Below are 11,088 nucleotides of genomic sequence, written 5' to 3'. Positions count from 1 at the left end.
TATAAATGGCATTTATGTCACACCAGAACACACTGAAACGGAACCAAATCCAGCTTTCCCAATTCATGTCGTGAAGTCCACAAATCCACCACAGATAGACTGTGAGCTTGAGAAATGTCGCCGGTTTATGGAGATGGCTCGGTCTTTCGGAAATCCAGGAAAAGAATGTGTTCATCTAGAGAGAACCAAAAATGCAAGACCGTATGTTAAGCCAGCAACCCTGACATCAGAGTCACTTCAGGACATGCTGAGCAGCGGGCGGATGTCGTCCGAGTGGGGTGTAAAATGCGAGGAGCTCAACACTGTTGCAAAGCAATGTGGTGTTGATAGTGTGTTTCCTGTATGTTTTGGAGATCAGGGATCCTCACAGAGGTGGTATTTTTTCTCAGTTTTTACAAATGAAACCGAAAACTGGTGTCGGTTTAAGAGGACGAGGGTGACGTTTGATTCGGTGACAGGACAGTGGAATTGCCAGTGTCGGGGTACCAGTAGATCTCACCGATGTATCCACAGAATGATGGGAACATGGTGGATTTTCCAGGAGTCAACAGGGACTGTGGTGTCCAATTCTGATATTCAAGTAGAAGACATTGGTGACTTGGGAAGCCATATGATTGAGAGCAGCATTATGTGTGAGCCACCAAAGGAAAACTCCACTGCAAAGGTCTGTAAGATGACAGAATATATTTACACAAAAAAACGGATTCCACGACTGAAGGAACTGAAGCTCAGGACTCAGGAGGAAAAACCACCGCCATGCTTTGTTCCTTTGGAAAACACCTGTCCTTACTGTCCAGGCCCCACCCCTCCTGCACTTAATCGCCACAAAACAGTCACCACCAAAGCTGTGGTGTATGGAATTAGTAAAGTCCTAAAAGGTAAGTCACAGCAACAAGAAAGTATGTGAACAGTGTTGAATGCATTTATCTGTCTTTAACATACATACTTTTTCTTTAATTAACAGGTGTCTCTGTTGCTGTGAAAGAGTGCCCGAGCTGTGCCAACACCGTAAGATTTCAGGAATATTCCTCTGGTTTCCATAATTTCAACAACCGTGTCTTCTTAACTCTGCCACTTTGTCAGCTCCTGCTGTCAGGCTTGGAGGTAAGACAACCACAGGTGCTTTGTTTAAGACAATTCACCAAGTGCATTATATCAAGTTTATCAAGTTTATTACAAATTGCATCTTCATATTTTCTGAAAAAACTCTAAAAAATAAAATTATATATATATATATATGTATATATATATATATTATATATATATATATATATAATATATATATATATATATATATATATATATATGAATGCATGGTAAAAGTGGAAGAAGGAGGCCGAGGATAGTGAGTGTCAGAACCACTATCCTAGATGAAACAATGAAGATGCATGAATACATCAGGAAAATGGCCTCAAAGGATCATTTGCTTAGTGAGTACCTCAGGCAGCAGAAACCTGAGAAAGAAGAGGAGGAAGAACAGGAATCATCATGGAAGGACAGGCCTCTGCACTAATCATGGCAGCAGAAGCTGGAACATCTGTGCCGAGTATGACCTGGAAGTCTCAAGGTCAAAATGGGATACACTCCCAAGGGTGGTCAACAATGACTGAGCTAAGATCCTGTGGGACTTCCAGATACAGACAGACAAACTGCTGATGGCTAACCAACCGGACATCGTAGTGGTGGACAAACAAAGGAAGAAGGTCGTAGTGAGAGATGTTGCAGATAGAAAGGATGTGGAAGGTGAAGGTAGCAGTGGTCCCCGTGGTAATCGGATCACTCAGGACAGTGACCCCCAAACTGGGAGAGTGGCTCCAGCAGATTCCAGTAATACATCCAAGATTTCTGTCCAGAAGAGTGCAGTCCTGGGAACAGCTAAGATACTGTACAGGACCCTCAAGCTCCCAGGCCTCTGTTAGAGGACCTGAAGGTCCTTGAAGGGCAAAGACACAGGGCGATTTTTAATGGGTTTCTTTTAGACATATATTAATATACTAATTCTATATGTTGTTTAATTACAGAACAAGACAACTAGTGGATGCATGTTAGACACTCTGTCACTCTTTAATGACAATCGGTACCACCACCAAATGGTGAAGAAGGCCTTCCACCACTTCCTGTCATTATCAGACTTTGACTTCAACTACTTTTGCTACCAGTGTGGACACCACCCAGCTGTGGTAGTGGCAGATGCTAACTGGAAACTGGTCTTAGATGTACCCAGTAAGAATGTGGCGATTTTTATATTTCTGTGGCAAATCTGATGAATGTGCATTTGTAACTGTGTTTAATTTAATTTCAAGTTGGGACCTTTAAAAGGCCAGATCCAAATACCATATCTGACAAGGATCTGGAAGTGGACATCATAAAGGCATGGACAGATCTGGACAAGTCACTGATAGCAGAAGGCCTCATACAAGGTTTGTACTTCATAGTAAGAGTACATAACAAGTTCAGGATGGTCTATAAAGCACTATAGTATCTCTATTTTGAATTTTGGTACAATACAAAACACTGTTTCCCAAAAAGGAACATCTGTGGCAAACCCATACTGCAAAACTGATCGCCACTCAACTTTGGCTCCGTGGATGGGAGCACACACCAGGGTTGGGAATATTCTGCCAAAAACAGAAGTTAAAAAAGTTCTGACAAAAGCATCCGATGACACGAAGCATCCGCCAGAACAGATCAACGAGGAATTAATACTTCAAATCATTAACTCAGAGAAGGTAATGTGGGGATCTTGTTGATAACCCTTCATTCACCTATGTTATTTTTATTTCTGCAATATGTTGCTACATGAGATATTATGTGGATTTTGATTCAAACAGCCCCAAAAGAAGAAACTCCAGGAAGCTTGCTGTGCCCTGGGTGTATCTGGTGAAGGATCCATAGCTGATATGATTAACAGACTCCAGGAACTTATGAACTTTAAAGACATACACCCAAAGCTTTATGTGAAGTTACAGAAAGCTGGTGGTGAGAGAAAGATTTTCTTTTTTTTTTTTTATTCCAACGCATATATAAAAATACTATTCATTTATATACATATTTATTTCTTAGGTGATGTTCTACATTTCTCCTGTGTCCATGGTGTTGTGTATTACATCAACTTTCTCTTCTGGACGGAGTCAGCCAGAGACCACGCAGATGGCCTGCTCAGTTTTAAGCACTTTCCTACCTGTTACATTTCTGATGTAGCCAGTCAGGTTGCCCATCACACTAATAACCGAACTGGTCAGAAGTTTTTTCAGCCACAGGATGGAAGACTCTGTGCACCAACCACAGATAATATAAAACTAGCAGGCAAAAAGAAACTAAAGATTGACATGCAATGGGTGAAGAATTTGAGGTCTCAATTACCGGTACAGAAAGAGCAAGATACCAACAGAATGGCAGCAATACATCCCGTCACAAGGACATCTGAACGGTACTCACTATATGACCGATTCCACCAAATAAATCCAAGAGATCCAGAGGAGAAGTTACGAAGTCTCAGCATCTGCCCCGCGCTACGACGAGGAGTCAAATCTGTGGTAGCAGAAGAGTTCAATCGAGAACTCGCATCCCTTCAGTATTCATGGTCCCAAATGAAGGAATCGCACTTCAAACAGACTGTGAGGGTGTTGATTGACCTACACAATGAGAAAATCAACAGGACATTTAAGGCTGAGATGGAGGTTTTGGGCAACACACACTTGTCTGTTGGCCTTCATGGGATGTTGGGATTTCAGACTGCTAGTAGGTTTGACTCGTAATGATGCAATAATTCATAAGAACATCAGAGTTTTCTAAGTGCATTTAATAAGGTGGGTGTGGTTCAGGAAGTAGAGTGGGTCGCCTACTTATTGGAAGGTTGGTGCTTCACCCCGGCTCCTCTGGCCTGCATGTTGAAGCATACTTGGGCCAGATACTGAACCCCAAGTTACCCCGATGCATCCATCGGAATGTGAGTTAATGCTGAGAAAAAGCACTTGTTAGTGGATGAGGCTTGTAGAAAGAAAGCCCTTTGAGTGCTTGAATGAAGTAGAAAAGCACTTTAGAAGTACCTGAGCATTTGCCAATTATAGCATCAGCTTTTTGAAACCTGAAATGTTTTTTTTTTAATGACACATCATTTCTGTTTTCTTTTTTAGATGGGAAGAAGCATGTAGCACCTAAATATGTAGACATTCCACCTAATAATACCATGAAGTCCTCTTTCATAGCACAATCATATGCCACAAGTGATAATGACAAGGTAAACCAGTGCTATTTCATGTTATTTTGTCATAAGGGACATTAATAAGGCTACTGACAGTTAATATATGATCAATATGTGAAGGAGAAACTCAAGCAGCTACTCTCTGGATCCCTCGATGAAAACCAAGCCCTGGCTTACGCTTCGAGACGATTTCCAGTGTCAGTAAAGGACATTAGCAGTGTTTGCCCATTAGATTTGCTTCTGCAGTCATCATTGTACATGCCATGGATGACAGATGATGTAAGTGGAAAGAATTAAAAATGTTTTGGATGAGACTTTTTTAAGTGATGGAAATGTGAAGCTGACACAAATGTAGTTTTCTGACACTTTTAGGCTGTTAACTACCGAGTCGCGCAGCTCGCTCAAGAAAACAAGGTAGCACATTTTCAAGTGCTCCCTTCATGGTGTTTTCATGTCTTAATGAATACTAATAAAATAATTAATGCTAAGTTTTGTGTGACAGTGTGGTGCTTTGGGCACCTTTGATTTCACTTTGTGGCACCGGGAATGGACCAACTGTGGAGCAGTCAGTGACAAAGTCATAAAATGCATTCCAGTAGGTCCTTTTTTTTTTTTTTTTGCACAATAAAACTGAAAAAGCAACATTTGCTGCTTTTTACTTCAACTATTGAGACCTACATTTGTTACTGTTGTGCTACAGGACTCAGAAAAGATATTCCTTCCCAGAATTGTGGGTCATTCTTCACCAGAGACAGGACATCATTTTATTCTATGGGTGAGCCTTAACTTTCTTTTACTGAACTAATAATCACCTGGACTGTGACCACATATTACACATTTGTGCTTGTAGGTTTTTGACTTTAAAGCCAAGCAGATCAGAATTTATGACTCGCTGATGAGTTCCTGCAGAATCAGTGATGATGACATGGCCCTGCTCAGGTATGGGGAGATATTGTGCTGTAGTTTTTCTTTTATTGGTAAATAAAAATGATACTGTGATCATACTAAATGACCACCACTTTTCTTCTGTAGAAATGTCTTCAGGTTTTCTGGTGGGCTTCGAGGGTGGACAGTTACATATCCTCCACAGTGGAAGCAGCAGGACTCTGTTAATTGTGGCGTTTTTGTGTGTTCAGTGAGTTTGCTCTCCTGTGAGCCGCAATGTTCCCTCTTTACTGTCGGATCTGTTGGTTTCTGTTGTGTTGGATCACCACTGCACATTTTATTTCTGACTAGGCTGCAGAAAACGAAGTCCTCCATCAGAAGGTCACTGCGGAGGCTCTGACCCTCAGTCAGTGCAGGATTCTTCGTCTGCACCACGCAACACAAATGCTAAAAGATGTGAAAGCTGAGGTTGGATTAACGATATCTGAGTGTTTCCAAATCTTTATTGGTAGTAGAAGAAATACTGTGTGTGGTTATTTAAATGGTTTTTGCTGCTCAGGACTTGGGCGGGAAACTGCAGGAAGACGAAGGTGAGCAGACAGACTCCAGCATTCACTGCATGGCCAAGCAAATAAAGGCGTGCTTGTTCCAGAGAGTGACCGGGGAAACCAGGTGTGCACAACAGAAAACAACTAAACTTTATGTATCACACATTTGAGGAGGAACATTATTTTGGTTAGGTCCTGACAAAAGTCAGAGGTAACAGGTATTAACAGCTAACATTTTTAAAATTGAGCTCCACTTGTGATTTTCTGCAGAGTTTTTCACGACCACACAAATCAGTATATGTGGATATTGTGCTCTGCTTGCAAAAACTGGCTGCATTTTGAGTGTGCTGGCTTGGAGGAAGACTGGGAATCAAATGGTTTCTTTTGTGGATGCACCCATACAGCTGATATGTAAGAAATACTTTGAGTACATGTATTAAGATTTGCTTGGAAATGTAGCAGACTGCAGTTACAGTCAGCGCTCGCTGACGATGCGTTTGTCTCAAACAGAGGCAGCATGCTGGAGGCTGTTACAGTGGAAGACATTCTGTCAGATGAAGAAATAAAGGTAATTCAATAGAATAATGTTTCTTCACTCATCTGTATGATATCAACTGCATGTGATTCACTGACTGCAAACTGTTTGTTTGGGATGCAATTTCTTTTTCAACCTGTGAACACTCATCTGATCGTACAGGATTTGGAAACAAAAATGGAGACTGGAATTGTTCTCTCCAATCGGATGTATCTATGGAAGCACAGAGGATTCGATCCGGCACTCCATAAACATTACAGTGAACATTTTACTTTATTCAATAACACAAAGGTATGTACACATCATCTTCAGGGTCTCACAGTTTAACAACAATTACAATCAATAGTTTGTGACTGAAAGATAAACAGACCTGTAGATAAAAGCCAGACTCAGTATCACGCCCCTCGACTGGTAATCTGCAAAAAGTGTAGGCAACATTTGGCTGTATGGGACCAACAGTTGGATACATGGTTAAGAAAGTGGATGGATGGATGGATGGATGGATGGATCATATCACAACTTATATTAATAATAACTACTAATGGTCTATAAAGCAAAAAATGTATGTGAAGTGGTAACTTCTGGATTATAATAAACCTTAGTGTGCAGCAAATATGTGCGGTCCAGGGAAGCGGAATGAATTCCAGTTGATTTGAATATCTGCCTGTTCCATGCAAATCCATCTTTATAACTCTGTGCTCAGGAGCGCCATAGATGATGGCTTTCTTTGTCTACTCACGCACCCGTCTAACCGCCTAACACACTCAGAGTTGACTGAACTAACTGAACAGCTGTTCTGGAACAGGAAACTCAGAAACTGATGAACCAGCTTCCTGTAAAAGAGCGCTGACCGTTGGAACAGACAATAACACACGGTCCTGAGACCTCAATAATAATAATAATCATAATATTCACTTTAAACCAGTTGTGAGTGTTTTCAAATGACTTTAAAACACAGTGACAGCATAAAGAAAACCTTGTGTCACAGGGGATATGGAACATCTACTCATTTTCTTAACCATGTATCCAAGTTAAGGAGCAAGAGCATTCACCAGCCAACGTAAGAACACCAGCCCATCAAAGCTCTGCAGCCTGCGTGGTTCCTGTGTCCCTGTAAACAGTATAAAAGAACTAGAGAGACAGATTCAAATGTGACGAATGTTTTAGAGTGTAGGAGGAAACCCACACAAGCTCAGACAGATCCCATCCAACCAGAAGATCTGACCCAGAAACGTCTGTGATATAAACGTAGTGACCCTGAAAGCACCATGAAGAACGTTTGCTTCTGTTCTTTATGGTGTTCCAGACAGAAGCAATGATCCAGCGACTGGACACAATCCTGTCAGTGCCAGCGGAGAAGCAGCTATACCTCACAGAGGTCATTTTACCAGAGGTGAGCTAAAATAAAAAATGTATGAAAAAATGATGAGGGTATTTTGAATTCTCAATTTCCTGCTGTTAGAATGGAAACTGCAGCACTTTATAGGAACCGTTTTATTAGAAAAGTCAGAGCATTGCATATATTTCCATTTTAACTTTATTAACATTGTTGTAATGATGTTTTTTTATTGTAAGGTTTTGATTCGATGGCTGCAAAGAAAAGGTAAAATGTGTCGATACCGAGCTGAATCTGTGCTTCTGAAGAGCAAATGTTACACAGAGGAGGAAAGGTAACTTTATTATCTGTGCTGGTTTACGCTGCATTCACTCTCAAAGCTTAATGTGAGATCACTGTGATTACTGAGGGCAGCGCAGATTAATTAATTGTTTCTTTTTTAACACAGTGCAGCAGAGGTGACAGCTGGATGGTCAGAACATGTAAGAACTTTTTAACTCACATTAAATTTTACTGAGAAGTGGGTCAGATTAGCATAAAACCCTGGAATAAAGTAGTGCTGGAGTTGCACAGTGATGAACGACCTGATGCTATGATGTGCTTCAGTCCTATAATTCATTTCTGTGCTTAACTACAAAGAATAAAGGGGATATTTTCTCTGATCCAAATTAAAAATAACCCATTTCACTAAACAGCTATTCCAGATTTAAATGTATCGATGGAGCTCTGACTGGAGATTTGCTGCAACTGATTAAATATTTTATGTTAAACATAAATCGTGGCGTTTTGTTAGGATGGCTTGGCTTTCTTTACATATCTGATGCTTTGCTCCTGTAAACAAAGACTTCTTGTTGATTGTTCAATGCAAAAGCATCATTGTGTAGCACTGATATGCGTACTTTCAACACAGTTTCTTCTTTACTGCAGGGAAATGTTATTTTGAGAGCCGGCAAAGCTGCAGCTGAATGGTGCAACAATAAGAGTTTTAATGGAAGAATTAAACATGTTAAACCTGTTGTGGACAAAGAGGGACAAACACAAACCCCGCAGGGCTCCAAGAACCAGGAAGAAGATCGTGATGAGGATTCACCAACAGAACATCACACCTTTGTTTATCAGAAAGACGACTCCCTACAAGAACTGACAATTGCATCCAGTTTTTTAAAATTATTTAATAAATAATAATTAATAATAATGAATAATAATGTGAGTAATGGCTGCACAGATTGACCAAAGATTTAAACTTTATATTTGAAGTGTTGGAATATTTAATAATGTTTTTAATACAATATTAATAAAAATATGAACAAAGTGAGGGTTTCATTGCCATAAGTTCATTCACATGTAGTCCTGACTATAACATGGTGGGGTTTGGGTCCACCTCCCCTCTTAGAGAGAAGAGTCACTTCAAGGCTTTCCATGTTTTTCTTTGGACACTGGCTGCTTTGTCACATATTTTCAGTCCAGTCTGACTATTTCAAGAGGAATATTTGTTGAACCACTGAACACAAAAGCAGAAAACAAAACCCAACTGAAGGGCTTGACCAGTTTTGTTCTGCACATAATAGACAACTTGACAAAGAAAGAATTTCATATCTAAGTCTATAAAAAAATGCCAAAAATAACAGATTGACAGCAAAGTGATTCCCAAAGAGCTATTAGCCAAAAACCTGCAGAGGTGGGAAGTAACAAAATACAAATTTTGTTACTGTACTTAAAAGGCACATATCATGCATTTAAATCCTTCCTTTTCATATATAAATCATTCATTTGTGGTCTATATAAAGTAGAACTGCAATGCTTTGGTCTGAATTCCTCGTTATTGTAGCTCCACAGACCCCGATGTTACACCTTCTCTGAGGTTCGTCTTAGAGCAGCTCGGTTTGGTGCGGTCTCTTTAAATGTGAATGAGCCATTTCATGGCCCGCCCCCTCCAGGTCGCAGAGCACTCGACCCCGTTCGGCCATTTTTGTAGTTTGATAGCAGCAATACGATTATCTACCAACAGAGGAACAAGCAGCCTCCATTGTAGCTCCTCCCCCTACAGTCTCATTTCTTCTCTGTCTTCCAGATGTTTTTGGAGGACTGAGACATCCTTCAGTGGAGAACAGAGACTGGTTCTGTCATGTCTCAATGGTAGGACTCAGGCGCAGGACACCAAATAATTCAGCAAAACAGAGTTTATTTCAGGATGTGCACAAAAAAAACACAAAGAGCTGTGGGGAGTCTGTGGCCACATAAGGTTCACGTGGCTTTGCATGCTTGTATAATCCAGTGGATCCTATGGAAGTCAATCAATGGCAAAAAGTTTGTGTAGGAGAAAAATGGTTAATCCAAGTAGTTTGGGGGGGGGGCGGACGGTAGAGAGTCACTTGGAGTACCTTCCTGAGACAACAACTGGCTTATAACGCCACTCCATTAGGGACATGAAGAGCAGGTGTGTCAGATCAGCCACAGGTGAGCCTTGGAACCATGGGTGGAGTCCAAAGGACCGCCTCCCTCTGCCACAGGCACACCTCCCCACAAAACCCACAACCCGAAGAAAAAGATAAGCAAACAAAACAAAGAAACACAAGCAGGCCAGCTGGAGGCTCCTCTGCGCTTCACCATCAATAATCACTTTGTTGTATTACTAAATGATTTATTCATTTATTTGTAATATTTGGTTTTTTTTTGTGGCATAACGGTGTTCAAGCTACAGTAATGATTTAAAAAGCCCTCTCGCCTCATGTTGCAGAGCTGCATCTAATAGCAGATGTTCCCTCAGCTTCCCTGTGGTGTTTGTGATTAGATCATGTCTGCATGCAGCAGTGTAAACACATTCCTGCTTTGTTTGTTTAGACTGGTTCCAGTTTAGATCTGCATCGAGCTCCTCATCAAACATTACAGACATATGAAGATGTCTCAGGATAACCCCCATTCAAACTGAAAGGTAGTATCACAAACACTGTGATGCCAGATAGCAGAGAGGTGTGTCATGCATACAAATACTGACAAAGTTTCCAGGAAGCTTTCATAATCAAGCATCTGGTTTCTCAGCCAGTCTCAAACCTTCCTGCCCCTCCAGCAGACTGGACACCACAGTAATGCTGCTTTATTGTTGTTTGTTTTACTGGAAAACAGGGATTCAGCTGCAGAAACGGATTAAGATTTTCACATCTATCAGAGGATTATTTACTCATGTTCATCCTGATGTTTCAAAGAGTTTTGGAGGATTCAGAGATCCTGTCAGAGCAACAGTAAGTGTTTTAAAACAAGCCTCAGAGATTTTCCTAAAATTATTTTCACTCTTTCAGGTAATCTGACAGGTTTAAGTGAAGTCAGGTTGTTTCTAATAAACCTCTAAATATCCACTGAATCGATGTCAACACATCTACAGTTAGGGTTTGCTTAACATTCAGCCACATGGAAAATAACTTAAAAGAAAAGCTGGATTGTCAAAATATATCTGACTTCATTTCAATTTTAATGTGATTTCTGTAAACTGGAAGGAGCTGAGAGACCTGGAGGAAGATAAATGTAAAGAGATGTTTAGCTGGCTGTAGAACACTCACAGATACAGAGCACTGTTGGCTGGGTC

General features: G+C 40.7%; 1 protein-coding gene across 1 annotated transcript; it reads left to right on the top strand.

Annotated features, from left to right (window-relative positions):
- Positions 1-63: 63 nt before the first annotated feature.
- Positions 64-9,825, top strand: LOC115777434 (uncharacterized). Its single transcript, XM_030725343.1, has 25 exons — positions 64-878; positions 965-1,104; positions 2,022-2,223; positions 2,304-2,420; positions 2,530-2,729; positions 2,832-2,979; positions 3,064-3,741; positions 4,137-4,240; positions 4,325-4,483; positions 4,577-4,618; positions 4,707-4,799; positions 4,905-4,979; positions 5,055-5,143; positions 5,237-5,339; positions 5,441-5,557; positions 5,649-5,761; positions 5,908-6,048; positions 6,148-6,205; positions 6,335-6,463; positions 7,479-7,565; positions 7,748-7,842; positions 7,957-7,990; positions 8,436-8,664; positions 9,580-9,644; positions 9,784-9,825. The coding sequence occupies exons 1-25, from the start codon at positions 128-130 to the stop codon at positions 9,823-9,825; spliced, it is 4,011 nt and encodes a 1,336-aa protein (XP_030581203.1). The 5' UTR covers positions 64-127.
- The last annotated feature ends 1,263 nt before the right edge of the window (positions 9,826-11,088 follow it).

This window comes from Archocentrus centrarchus, unplaced genomic scaffold, assembly GCF_007364275.1.
Source record: "Archocentrus centrarchus isolate MPI-CPG fArcCen1 unplaced genomic scaffold, fArcCen1 scaffold_53_ctg1, whole genome shotgun sequence".
Classification (NCBI taxonomy): domain Eukaryota; kingdom Metazoa; phylum Chordata; class Actinopteri; order Cichliformes; family Cichlidae; genus Archocentrus; species Archocentrus centrarchus.
Note: the sequence above shows the minus strand (reverse complement) of the source record. Positions and strands in the feature narration are given on the sequence as shown.

Coding starts and splice junctions, on each gene's coding strand:
- LOC115777434 (XM_030725343.1), top strand. CDS start 128: ATGGAGATGGCTCGGTCTTTCGGAAATCCAGGAAAAGAATGTGTTCAT. Junction 5,762..5,907: donor AGAGTGACCGGGGAAACCAG/GTGTGCACAACA, acceptor GATTTTCTGCAG/AGTTTTTCACGACCACACAA. Junction 9,645..9,783: donor GGTTCTGTCATGTCTCAATG/GTAGGACTCAGG, acceptor TGTATAATCCAG/TGGATCCTATGGAAGTCAAT.